General features: G+C 38.9%; 5 protein-coding genes and 1 pseudogene across 5 annotated transcripts in view; 4 read left to right on the forward strand and 2 right to left on the reverse strand.

The window, feature by feature from the left end:
• The window catches only part of LOC104753013 (probable LRR receptor-like serine/threonine-protein kinase At1g63430), an 8686-nt gene extending 8215 nt beyond the window's left edge, over positions 1 to 471 (forward strand). Inside the window, exon 14 of the mRNA XM_019238619.1 lies at positions 3 to 471. Within this exon, the coding sequence (XP_019094164.1) occupies positions 3 to 147 (145 nt within the window). The 3' untranslated portion in view covers positions 148 to 471. The remainder of the gene's footprint in view (positions 1 to 2) is intronic.
• On the forward strand, positions 969 to 4743 carry LOC104753014 (probable copper-transporting ATPase HMA5). Its single transcript, XM_010475279.2, has 6 exons — positions 969 to 1368; positions 1476 to 2879; positions 2968 to 3222; positions 3360 to 3482; positions 3595 to 4074; positions 4151 to 4743. Exons 1-6 carry the CDS (start codon positions 1060 to 1062, stop codon positions 4571 to 4573), a joined length of 2994 nt encoding a protein of 997 aa, XP_010473581.1. The 5' UTR covers positions 969 to 1059; the 3' UTR covers positions 4574 to 4743.
• On the forward strand, positions 6059 to 7987 carry LOC104753016 (annotated as a pseudogene).
• LOC104753018 (probable glutathione peroxidase 8) lies at positions 8468 to 9875 on the forward strand. The gene is made up of 6 exons (XM_010475282.2): positions 8468 to 8610; positions 8938 to 9014; positions 9100 to 9161; positions 9253 to 9371; positions 9469 to 9636; positions 9749 to 9875. Exons 1-6 carry the CDS (start codon positions 8566 to 8568, stop codon positions 9779 to 9781), a joined length of 504 nt encoding a protein of 167 aa, XP_010473584.1. The 5' UTR covers positions 8468 to 8565; the 3' UTR covers positions 9782 to 9875.
• On the reverse strand, positions 9978 to 12729 carry LOC104753017 (cysteine-rich receptor-like protein kinase 15). The gene is made up of 7 exons (XM_010475280.2): positions 11935 to 12729; positions 11655 to 11792; positions 11445 to 11563; positions 11126 to 11336; positions 10786 to 11023; positions 10554 to 10704; positions 9978 to 10455 (listed from the first exon to the last, which is right to left on the reverse strand). The coding sequence occupies exons 1-7, from the start codon at positions 12719 to 12721 to the stop codon at positions 10165 to 10167; spliced, it is 1935 nt and encodes a 644-aa protein (XP_010473582.1). The 5' UTR covers positions 12722 to 12729; the 3' UTR covers positions 9978 to 10164.
• LOC104753022 (AT-hook motif nuclear-localized protein 5) overlaps positions 13088 to 13486 on the reverse strand; it is a 4895-nt gene continuing 4496 nt past the window's right edge. The window contains exon 7 of the mRNA XM_019238549.1: positions 13088 to 13467. Coding sequence (XP_019094094.1) covers positions 13340 to 13467 — 128 coding nt within the window. The 3' untranslated portion in view covers positions 13088 to 13339. The remainder of the gene's footprint in view (positions 13468 to 13486) is intronic.

Below are 13486 nucleotides of genomic sequence, written 5' to 3' on the forward strand. Positions count from 1 at the left end.
AGGGATCCAACCAACAACAACGACAATAACAAGAAGCCCTCAGTGCAAGAGCTATGCGAGACGTTGGAGAGTAAAATCAGTCTGTCAATTTCTGCAGAGCTTAGATCATCTTCTTTGGCTTGGGCCGAGCTGGCACTTGACTCGTGATGAGAAACGATATATGAAGGAGAAAGGAGTGTGGAATGATGAATGCTACTAACTAACTGAAAACCAAACCCTCAACTCTGTAAATCAATCGACTGCTGATTACAACATTTGATATTGTTTTTTTTTATTGGCTCTGATCTTGACGAGTGTGTTTGTGTTCTTGCGTTCTTAATTAGTTTTGTGTTTTTGGGGTGTTCAAAAGTGTTTGTAAAGGAAGAGAAGAAGGAACATAGAGTTTATGATAGATTTTTCTGTATTATTTGGAAAAATCTATGAGAGATTGAAGAATGTATTGTTTGGATCTATCAATCTTATGTTATACTATACTGCATTGGACCTCAAACATACTAGTATGCAATGCAAACGCTTACATGTGTTAGATTTAATATGAGTATACTTGAGTGCCGTCAAATACTAGTTAGCTAGACAGACACGTATAATAGATGGTAAAAATGGATATGGTTTAGGAAACTTTCGTCGATAGTATTATAGTAAGATTTTCTTTAATTGCACGCAAATACTATCAACAAAGTGTAACCGAAAATAGAAACACGTAAAGATTACTTCACCATGTCGTAATAATGAGACTGATAATTACTAAAACCAACCCACTATCTTAAAACGAACCTTAAAAGTCAAATGTGTTTAAGCTTTAAGAGGAGGATTATAAAAAAACAAAGAACAATGGCGGTTTCGTAAGTGTATTATTTATTGGTAGGACCCTATAATTTATATATTTATAGAATCGGCCCACTAATTTTGTCATTTACCTTTTTCCCTCGCCCGTTTTTATTTAAAAAGGCTAAAGCATTTCAAAGTCTCACATTTCCAAACAAAACCTAATTAAACCAAAAAAAGAATTCAAATTCAAATTCGATTAGACGGAGAGAAGAACCAGATTCGCTCGCTCACATGGCGACGAAGCTTCTGTCGCTTACATGCATACGGAAAGAGAGGTTCAGCGAGCGTTACCCTCTGGTGCGGAAGCACCTGACCAGGTCTCGCGGCGGCGGCGCCGGAGATGGATCGTCGTCGGAGACGGCGGCGTTTGAGATCGAAGAGGAGATTTCTAGGGCGATTTTTCAAGTGTTGGGAATGACTTGCTCTGCTTGCGCTGGATCTGTTGAGAAAGCTATCAAGCGTGTCTCTGGGATCCACGAAGCTGTCATCGATGCGTTGAACAATCGCGCTCAGATTCTGTTTTATCCTAACCTTGTCGATGTAAGCTATGATACGACTAATCTGATTCTCCAAAATTGAATCGATTTTGGGATTTAGGGTTTTTATTTAGTTTGCTCCTTTTTTATTTGGATTATTATTGTATATAGGTGGAGACAATTCGTGAGACTATTGAAGATGCTGGATTCGAAGCATCACTGATTGAAAACGAGGCGAATGAGAGGTCTAGACAAGTTTGCAGGATAAGAATTAGCGGTATGACTTGTACCTCTTGTTCTTCAACGATCGAACGAGTTTTGCAATCGGTTAACGGTGTACAGAGAGCTCATGTGGCTTTAGCAATTGAGGAAGCTGAGATTCATTATGATCCTAGACTCCTTAGTTACGATAGACTATTGGAAGAGATAGAGAATGCTGGGTTTGAAGCTGTGCTTATCAGTACGGGAGAGGATGTGAGCAAGATTGATTTGAAGATTGATGGTGAGTTTACTGATGAATCTATGGAGATAATTGAAAGATCTCTTGAAGCACTTCCTGGGGTTCAGAGTGTTGAGATTAGTCATGGAACTGATAAGATATCTGTTTTGTACAGACCCGATGTGACAGGGCCTAGGAATTTTATTCAGGTGATTGAGTCAACTGTTTTTGGTCATAGTGGTCATATCAAGGCAACGATATTTTCCGAAGGAGGGGTAGGCAGAGAATCTCAGAAGCAAGGGGAGGTTAAGCAGTACTATAGGTCGTTTCTGTGGAGTTTGGTTTTTACGGTACCTGTGTTTTTGACAGCCATGGTTTTTATGTATATCCCTGGAATTAAAGATTTGCTGATGTTTAAAGTCATCAATATGCTGACCGTTGGAGAAATCATAAGGTGGGTTTTGGCTACCCCTGTCCAGTTTGTTATCGGTTGGAGATTTTATACTGGCGCTTATAAGGCTTTACGCCGGGGATCGGCTAACATGGATGTTCTGATTGCTCTGGGAACAAATGCAGCCTATTTCTATTCCTTGTATACAGTGCTGAGAGCTGCAACCTCTCCTGATTTCAAGGGAGTCGATTTCTTTGAGACTAGCGCCATGCTCATTTCGTTTATCATACTAGGAAAATATTTGGAGGTTCTGGCTAAAGGAAAAACATCTCAAGCGATCGCAAAGCTTATGAACTTGGCACCTGAAACTGCGATATTGTTGTCCTTGGACGAGGAAGGGAATGCGAGTAGTGAGGAAGAGATTGATGGTCGACTGATACAGAAGAATGACGTGATCAAAATCGTTCCTGGTGCTAAAGTTGCTTCAGATGGTTATGTCATATGGGGACAAAGTCATGTGAATGAAAGTATGATAACTGGAGAGGCAAGGCCAGTGGCAAAGAGAAAGGGTGATACAGTTATAGGAGGCACTTTGAACGAGAATGGAGTTCTGCATGTTAAGGTTACAAGGGTTGGTTCAGAGAGTGCTCTTGCTCAGATTGTACGACTTGTTGAGTCTGCGCAGCTAGCGAAAGCTCCAGTACAGAAGTTGGCTGATCGGATTTCCAAGTTCTTCGTTCCTCTGGTGAGTAATCTGACATTTTAATAAACAGAAACATTAGTCTTTTCAAGGCACAGTAACTGTTTAAACTCACTGAATTTTAATGTTGCAGGTAATATTTCTCTCTTTCTCAACTTGGCTTTCCTGGTTCTTAGCTGGGAAACTGCATTGGTACCCTGAATCCTGGATTCCTTCTTCAATGGATAGCTTCGAGCTAGCTCTTCAGTTCGGGATCTCTGTCATGGTCATAGCTTGTCCATGTGCTCTTGGGCTGGCTACTCCAACTGCTGTTATGGTTGGTACTGGGGTTGGTGCGTCCCAAGGTGTGCTGATAAAGGGTGGCCAAGCTCTAGAAAAAGCACACAAGGTTAGTGTGGTAACTTGTTAAGCTTATAGGGTCTCTTGCCGCATTGTAACTTATTATATTGTATATCACTAAGGTTTTCTGTACCATTTTGTTTCTTTTAAAGATGATGAACCCTAACAGTTTCCATGACGGTGTAGATATCTTGCATTGTCTTTGACAAGACAGGAACTCTAACAATGGGGAAGCCCGTAGTTGTGGAAACAAAACTCCTGAAAAACATGGTACTTCGAGAGTTCTATGAACTTGTTGCTGCAACGGAGGTAATCTCTTGTAACCACTGAACATTGATAAAAAAAATTCTGGTTCAAATTTTCGAAACTCATGGCCTACATGAAAAATGATATCACTATGATGACACTGTCCTTTTATCAGGTAAACAGTGAGCATCCGTTAGCAAAGGCCATTGTTGAGTATGGTAAGAAATTCAGAGATGACGAAGAGAACCCTGCGTGGCCTGAAGCCCGTGATTTTGTGTCTGTCACTGGAAATGGAGTGAAAGCAATCGTTAAAGGAAGAGAGATTATGGTGGGAAACAAGAGTTTGATGACTAGTCATGGAGTTATTATTCCAGTCGATGCTGAAGAGTTGCTAGTCGATGCTGAAGATCTGGCCCAGACCGGGATTCTTGTCTCCATAAACAGCGAGTTGATTGGAGTTTTGTCTGTTTCGGATCCTTTAAAACCGAGTGCTCGAGAAGCCATCTCCATTTTAAAATCCATGAATATCAAAAGCATCATGGTAACTGGTGACAACTGGGGAACTGCGAATTCCATTGCTGGAGAAGTGGGTATCGACTCTGTTATCGCAGAAGCTAAACCTGAGCAAAAAGCAGAGAAAGTCAAGGAACTACAGGTACTTTAGTAGCTCCACACTAGAGTTCATATCTTAATTGCAACATGTGAATTGATAAAATCAACAAATTTTGCAGGCTGCGGGACATGTTGTGGCAATGGTGGGTGACGGAATCAACGACTCACCTGCTCTCGTGGCAGCGGATGTCGGGATGGCAATTGGTGCAGGAACCGACATTGCCATAGAAGCAGCGGATATAGTTCTGATGAAAAGCAACTTAGAAGATGTGATCACAGCCATTGATCTGTCAAGGAAAACGTTCTCAAGAATCCGTCTCAACTACGTATGGGCTCTCGGGTACAACCTCATGGGGATACCGATAGCTGCGGGAGTGCTTTTCCCGTGGACACGTTTCAGGTTGCCTCCATGGATTGCAGGAGCTGCAATGGCTGCTTCTTCTGTTAGTGTTGTGTGTTGCTCTCTCTTGCTGAAAAACTACAAGCGACCTAAGAAGCTTGATCATCTGGAGATCCGGGAGATTCAGGTGGAGCGAGTTTAAAAAAGTTAACTAAACAGAGTTTTATGGGTTGTTATATTTGATGAAACATTAAACCGTACTGTAAATTTCCACTCCTCATCTAGAAATAAAGTCCATTAACTATTAATGGATTTACTTTGCCTCCATATACTGTATATATATATTCGGAATCTTATAATTGTTTACAGATCTAGCTCTTCGGGTTTCTTCTTTCGGAAACAAGAAACATCACAATCATGAGAACTAGAGATCGCAGCAAGAAGGGAAAGATCGAGAACGAGTCGTCTCAAGATCGAGAATAAGGCCACAAGCTCATGCCTCATTGAGACAAGAAATGCTGACCGCTCCACCAAAGGATATCACAAAATGTATTGTCGAATTGGATTATTTAACTAATTGAATAAACCACTAAATGCAGCAGTTTTTACTAAAAAGCGTTCTTTGGAAAGTTTTTACATTTAGTGCTATTTAATGCATATAATTCTATCCAAACAAGTTTAGTTAACTTTCTCTACTATCTTTACAACCAAACACAATTAAAATATTTTAAATACCCATATACTGTATATAATGTTTTATAATTAATAAAGATATTTATAAGATTTATTCCAAATGAAAAAAAAAACTATTCTCCTATCATCTCTTTTTGATTTTAAAATTTACATGTAGTGAATCATCATATAATACATAAAATTAATAAAAAAATATATTTTTTCTGCATATATTGTGATTTGAAATTTTTTAAACAAACATATATTACTCAATTAATATAAAAAAATGTGTGTTCAACATACATATATTGTAAATTTACTGTATATAGTAAATTATAAAATTTTAAGAAGTTTATAATTTATAACTAATAAATCTAAACTTAATAAAAAGTTTAAAATTCTAAATATTTAAACATATTAAATTTTCAAAATTACACAAACGAATTATATTACATGACGGATTATATGACATTACAAGATTGAATTAATAATACTAAAAAATAAACTATCAGTAATATGATATTTCAATACAGGTTAAATCCTCATTTTAATGTTTTAACAACACAAATATAAAATATGTCAGAATCAAACTGATTTAAGTAAGAATGTAGTAAAGAAAAATTATTGTGCGGTATACCAATTTATATATTAAATTACTAAAATTAACAAAAAAAAGTATATTAGCAAATTAATATTAAAATATTACATTAACGAAAAAAAAAACTTATTCTGGAGTACACCGCGGGTGATAATTGCTATTATCTTAAATTCAAACTTGGACACACGTCAATTTAGTTCTTTTAGCTACTAAAACTTGGATTAATTTCATACGAGATTCATTACATGCTAAACACTAACACACTTAAAAAATATAATTAACATCTTTTACATATCCACACATCTATAATTAATCTAAATATATATTATTCTAAATGAAATACTTATATTTTTGTTACTCCAAGACGTGCAAACTCAATGATCCTATATTACAATTATTAGACGACGACGTGCGTTCATGTCCGTAGAAAGCAATATACAAAAGCTTAAACACAAAAAGTAGATTTCAAAAAAAAAACAACCAAACAAGAAAATGCCTGTCTCCGTCTCAAAGAGACGACCGAGAACATCCAAAAAAACCGAAACCGAGAAACCCGAGATAACACCTAAAGATTCTCGTACTTGCTCCAGATCAATTCTCTATCGTGTACCTCTCACGATTCTCTTTCTCTTCTTCATTTATCTTTGGTCCACTTCCACGACCGTTATCTCCGGTAATGTCGTTCACATTTGCATCACTTCCCGGAAGCTCAATGATCTTTATTGTCTCACTGCCGGTTCTCAGCCGGCTTTACGTGCACCAGTCAACAATTTCACTAAACCGGTCAGTGAAGGTGTGGTAAGAAGTAAAGAAGAGAAGAACGTTCTTGTTCTTGGTAAATATGGAGACAAGGGTTTCGCAAAAAATGAAACGGTCGGAACAAGCCTCAACGTCATAAAGAATGAAACTTTCACCGGAGAAAGAGTTGCCGTTCTTGATCAAGATTCTAAACCTATCCATGAGGAGAATCTTGATTCCGTTCTTGATCGAGATTCTGAATCCAAAATTAACGAGATTGATCACGATGTGCTGATTGACTGGGATCCAGAAACCGGCGAAGAACGATACAGATATTTCAAATCTAAGGACGAAGACGAGGAAACCGCTCTGAAAGCCGTTGACAAGTATCTTCAAATACAAAGATCTTGGCTATCGATGGGAAGCAACCGCAAAAAGCCTGGATCCTGCGAAGGACAAGGGGTCTACGTTTATGAGTTACCGTCCAAGTTCAACAAAGATTTGTTGGGGGAATGCTCCGATATGGTTCCATGGGCCAATTTTTGCAGCTACTTCAAGAACGATGCATTTGGTGAATTGATTGAGACTCTCGGTAAAGGCTGGTTCAAAACGCATCAGTATTCTCTTGAGCCGATCTTTCACTCTAGAGTTTTGAAGCATCCATGTAGAGTTTATGATGAGAGCCAAGCGAAGCTCTTCTACGTGCCTTTTTATGGTGGTATCGATGTTTTGAGATGGCATTTTAAGAACGTTTCTGAGGATGTGAAGGATGTTTTGGCAATCGAGGTTGTTAAATGGCTCGGATCAAAGCAATCATGGAGGAAAAACGCCGGGAAAGATCACGTTTTCGTTCTCGGAAAGATCTCTTGGGATTTTAGGAGGAATGATAAGTTTTCTTGGGGGTCAAGTTTACTTGAGATGCAAGAAATGAAAAACCCTACAAAGCTTCTCATCGAACGTAATCCATGGGAAGCTAACGACGTGGCGATACCTCATCCGACATACTTCCACCCGAAAACAGACGACGATATCGCCAACTGGCAAAACAAGATCATCGGAAAGCCTCGCCGGAGCCTAATCAGCTTCGCCGGTGGAGCAAGACCTGGCAAGCCTGATAGCATCCGGTCAATATTGATTGACCAGTGCACCTCATCTCCAAACCAATGCCGGTTTTTGAACTGTACCGACGGAGGCTGCGATAAACCGGAAACGGTTATTGAGCTTTTTAGGGATTCGGAGTTCTGCCTCCAACCGCCCGGAGACAGTCCGACAAGGAAATCGATTTTTGATTCTCTCATATCAGGTTGTATTCCGGTGATCTTTGATCCGTACAGCGCGTATTATCAGTACACGTGGCATTTACCGGAAGATCATCGGAGATATTCAGTGTATATAAACAAAGAAGACGTGAAGGTGAAGAGAGTGAACGTGATCGAGAAGTTGATGTCAAAGACACTAAGGGAAAGAGAGGATATGAGGAGTTACATTGTTCATGAGCTTTTGCCTGGTTTGGTCTATGGAGATAGTAATGCCAAGTTTGAGAGGTTTCGAGATGCTTTTGATATTACTATGGATAGTTTACTCCGTAAGATTGCAAAAACTGTATAATTTTTTGTTTTCTTTGAATCTCATTGTCATTTTTTTTTCCAAATGTAGTTCGATTATTTGAATATTTTAGGTTTCAAAAACTGATGTGACCTCAAAAGATGATTCCCAAAATGTTTTAAAATACCTCATTGCATAAGGTAGGGTGACTTATTATGAATTAGAGTTTGGTAGGATAAAATAGAAAATAGCAGTTCTAGAGAAAAAAAAATTTGCTAGGTTGATACAAAATAAAAATTATTACAAAAATCAACAATAAGCTACCTGTTTCATTGATATGATTGTCATTGACAAATCTTTTCTTCTATACTAGTTTGAAATACATAAATTACATGTTGATAAATGGTAAATGCTGAAGAAGTATAAATGTGGCCCATTAGACATAAGCCCATGAAGCCCAAACGTTAATTACGATAAAGATAATAAGGTAACAATATCAAACGCCACGCGCACTGGCCGCGCGTGTAAAGCGATCAATTGCCACAAGTCTCAAGTCTCTACTTTTTTAGCTTCTCGGCTTCAGTTTCTCTCTTTCCTCGTTGACTCCTTTCTGATTCTGGCATTTCTAATTTTCTAGTGCAATGGCGGCGAAGGACCCAGAATCTGTTTACGAGATAAGAATCGAGGTGATTAAAATTGCTCTAACTTGAATCATCGATTCTGTAACACTCTCTGTCTCTGTCTCTGATAACTTGAATGTGTAGTTTTTTTTATTTTGTTCTTGAAAGGAAGCACCTTTGGTATGGGTTTTAAGACAATCTGATAATAGTGTGAAAAGATTTTTACTTTGAGGTGTCTTGTTGGTTATAAGAGCTGTTAGAGTATGATGGATCATGTTGTCAGTTTGAACATTGCTTTGTCTTCTTCTGTTAATTGGGGATTGTTTTGTATGATCTTTGATTGAGTTCTTGTGTTGGCCTCTCTGAGTCTTTATAGCTGAATAATTGCAACAGGATGCAAAGGGAGACAGCTTAGTACTCAGTCAATACAAAGATAAAGTTCTTTTGATTGTCAATGTTGCTTCCAAATGGTTGGTTGTTTTTTTATACTAAAACCTTCTGTTAAAATGTTAGTTTTCTTGTCTTGTTTATTATACTATTCTCTGATGGTTTCAGTGGGATGACAAACTCAAACTACACTGAGTTGAATGAGCTTTATAGCAAGTACAAAGACAAAGGTATATATGATTTTTCAACAAATGTCTGTGTAAGTAAGTCTCTTGTTTTTTCCACGCGATTAGCTTCTCCATTGATGTTTTCTTGTTGCAGGTCTGGAGATTCTAGCATTTCCTTGTAACCAGTTTGGTGACGAGGAACCGGGAACTAATGACCAGATTACTGACTTTGTCTGTACTCGTTTCAAATCTAAATTCCCCATTTTCAACAAGGTGGTAGATCACTAGACGAATTCATTACTATTCTCTATGTCTTGAGTTTCTCTTTTTTTTAAAGTAATTGAATCTGTCCGGTTGTGTTGTGTAATAGATTGAAGTAAACGGAGAGAATGAATCTCCTCTGTATAAGTTCTTGAAGAAAGGCAAATGGGGAATCTTCGGTGATGACATTCAATGGAACTTTGCTAAGTTTCTTGTTGACAAGAAGGGTCAAGCCGTAGAACGTTATTATCCAACTACTTCCCCTCTTACACTTGAGGTAACGAAACACACTCTCTCTCTCTCTCTCTCTCTCTCTCTCTCTCTCTCTCTCTCTCTCTCTCACTCTCTCTCTGTCTCCGTTAACTTCTCTGTCTAATTTTTTTCTGCAGCATGACATAAAGAAGCTTCTGAATATCTCCTGAGATGATGAAAGCTTTGTTGTTGAATCGAATTGTATTTGATAATGAACCTCTCTCATATAATAAAGAGTTATGACATTGACTTGGATTTGAAATATTTGCTCTGTTTTTGTTTCCTAAATCCTAACATGTTGCTCTCCCATTAAGGTTGATAAAAAGACACCAGAGCATCATCATATTATAAGAGAATCAAGTTGCCTAAGATACAAAAGAACTAATAAAATCTTGACAGGTTCACAAAACAAAACTAAAGGTGGTTAAGCTGGTTTTAGTTTAGATGAACCAAACTGATCCAATCTGTGAGCCAAATGATCAAACCTAGTCCAAGGTTTCATTGAAAATAAATAATAGCAGATGATTCCAGCGTTGTAAGGTTAACATCATATTCAACGAGGATATATATCAGTGATTAACGAACGGTCAACAGACGTGCTCCATTGATGAAGCTGATTTCTACTCTGAACGGAAAACCCTGGTTGCTGAGGCACTGGTAGAGTCACAGTATTACTAGTGAGCATCACGAAAATGGTTGACAAGGTCGGACGCTTTACAGGATCTTCTTGAACACATAAAAGTCCGATATGGATGCATCGAATCACTTCATTCTTCTGGCAATTTCCTTCAATGATTGGATCCACGAGATCTAACGCTGTTCCGTTACTCCAAAGCCTCCAAGCCTAGAGGATATCAATCAATCAGTTCTTGCAATGCAAGCAATCAATCAGTTCTTGCAATGCAAGCAATCAATACATGTATAACTTATACTGTAACTTACATATGTGACCAAGTCACGTGCGACGTCTCTCTCGTGGAAGCTGCTATTCTTCCTACCGCTTATAATCTCAAGAACTAACACTCCAAAGCTATAGACATCAGATTTCATAGAGAAGTGTCCACTCATCACATATTCAGGAGGCATGTAACCGCTGATATTCAGAAGGAAATAATTATTGGTACTGTCAGAGTACTATGTTCAACTTATGACAACTAGAGCCGGAAAGACTTACAGGGTACCAACTACTCTGCCTGTCTTCTCTTGGGTTTGGTCCATTCCAAAGATCCTTGCCATTCCAAAATCAGCAATTTTCGGATTCATATCCTCGTCAAGGAGAATGTTACTCGCTTTGAGGTCACGGTGTATGACCGTGAGGCGTGAGTCTTGATGAAGATAGAGAATCCCTCTAGCGATCCCATCAATGATCCTGTATCGAAGAGTCCAGTCTAGTTGACCTTTCTTTGCAGGGTCTAAAAGCACATCCATAAATTTTACAAGTTAGCTTCCAAAATATTTTGCAACCTTTGATATTCAAGAACGAGTAAACGAATCATTGAAACAATGTAACTGACCAAAGATGATATAATCAAGGCTTTTGTTGCGCACATACTCGTAGACCAGTATTCTTTCTTCACCTTCTAGACAAAATCCTTGAAGCCTTACCAGGTTTCTGTGCTGAAGCTTTGCCACAACAACAACCTCGTTCTTGAACTCTGTTTCACCTTGTCCTGAAGTTTTCGACAGTCTCTTGACCGCAACTTCAGTCCCATTCGATAATATTCCCTACCCATGTTTTTAATTTTTTATGAAGCAAAGCATCATGTTGTTATCCAAATGTGTAGGCAACACCAATAAAATTAGACAACCTCAAGAGGAACAGTAAAATAATACCTTGTAAACCTCACCAAATCCACCTCGACCAATCTTATTTCTCTCTGCAAAATCATTTGTTGCAGTTTGGATTGTTCTATAATCGAGCTGCAGTGAGTCTGCAGTTGTTATATCATCTCCTGTTGCACAATAAAAGTCATTAGTAACCAGAATCAATCACATCAGTCACTCAAACCCACAATAAAGATTAATGACTTGAAGAATCTTTACCATAAAATGCAGGTGCTGTGTCATAAGTCTTCTTTGCCCTCTTTGCAAGGAAACAATAACAAGCTATGGGAAGCAGGACAACCAAAATAACAGGTACAACAATGGCTACCACTAAGACACTTGAATTACCACCTTTCCCTGCGTTTTAAAGATTATCATTTGCTTTTGGTACACAGCAAGATGGATAGTACTGGCAGATGAATCAAAAGTCAAAAAATATAAACTTTCCTTACTGGTAACTAGAGAAAAAAAAGTACAGAGGAAAAAGAAGTAAGTTCACCTGGTCGCAGAGGAGATGGCACACGAGGTGGGGGCAGCATTCGTGTTGTAATGGCGGTTTCATTGTAGAAAGGAAATAGCTCGTACCTAGAATTACAACTAGGATAAAAAACTCTTGCCCCAACTTTGTAAAAAGGCAATCCATTACCATTAATGCATAGTTGCAAGCAACGCAAACAGTCTGGTGTCGTGAGATCAGGTGTGCACTGAAGCAGGCCGTACAGATTCTGGAACGCAGTCCAATTAGTCTTAAACGTAATGAACTTTCGAGGACTATTCGCTGCCTCGACCGCAGCTTTGTCGAGATTAAATGACACCGTATCTTCGAACTGGACTTGTCTATATGACATATTGTAGGGGTTAATCATGCGAACTCTTTGTCTGAGTGTAGGGGCCGATAGGATATTGCGGTCAGAGTATCTGAGCGTACACTGATCGTAGTAGAGCACGGCTTCCCTCATATTAGGACAACGAGTAAGCGTGTCGTTGACGGAAAAGACGACGCAGTTACGGCAAACCTCCGGCGAGAGGTCTCCCCGGCAGAGGAAAAGACCGGTGATCACATCGGGGGATTCTCCAGCCGTAGCAGTTTGGAATCCGGTGGAGTATGAAGCATTGCGGGAAGAGAGAGAAGCCAAAAGAGTTGTGAGATTGGTGGAGTAAGTGCTGTTTCTTGAGAAAGTTGTCGTGTTCGGACAGAAATCACCTAGGAAATTAGGATTTTGAGCACAAGCTGTGAAACTAGTATTGAGGAAGGATAAAATGAAAAGGAAGATCAAAGAAGACATGCTTCGTGTTTAACTTCTCGCTTTTTTTTTTTTTTGGTCACAAAACCTTTAAATAGAGTCTGCTTTGTGACGTCTGAAGAAAACTCGGTTAAAGTCACAGTAAACGCCTCTTGTCTGTTTATGTTACTTTGAATTTTCTTGCGCAACTCTTTTCCTGCGACTTCAGAACATTTCATGGTTCCTTGACTCCTTCGAGGACGTCAGGTAGAGTCAAGGACGTCAGATACAAAAACCATGAAGTCTAGAAGATTCTCTACACATTCTTAGAATTTATGCCAACCCTCTGCAGGGAGTATAATCATCGTCGCATCTTTCTTCACCTTCCTTCTCATAAAGCCATTACAAGAGCAAATAAATCGGAACTAGTACAAATATAGTTAAAACATCTCCTTAAAAAGCCTGAAAGTGGGGGTGGTTCTGTTACATTTAACAATGTTAGAAGGTACTGAGAGATCTGGTCTCAAATCCTTAAATGTCTGGTTTTAACATTCCCAGAGATAAGATAAATCTACAACAACAAAGATATGTACAGCACTCACATTCTGTATGCTGCTGCTTCTTCTTCAAAGACTAAAGGGTGGTGGTGGTAGGAAGAAAGACTAATGTTTTTGTTTAGAATCATCCACGAGTCAAATCAATATCAGTGAGTAGGGTTCTACTCGAGTCAAGTGATCTGCCTGAGCCTGAACCTGAACCGGGCCATCCGCTCATTCCCTGAGCTGAGAAGTTCTGTGGCGTCTGCTGACCCGCCGATGCTTCTGGTTC

The sequence above is a fragment of the Camelina sativa genome, chromosome 16, assembly GCF_000633955.1.
Source record: "Camelina sativa cultivar DH55 chromosome 16, Cs, whole genome shotgun sequence".
In the NCBI taxonomy this organism is placed as follows: Eukaryota; Viridiplantae; Streptophyta; class Magnoliopsida; order Brassicales; family Brassicaceae; genus Camelina; species Camelina sativa.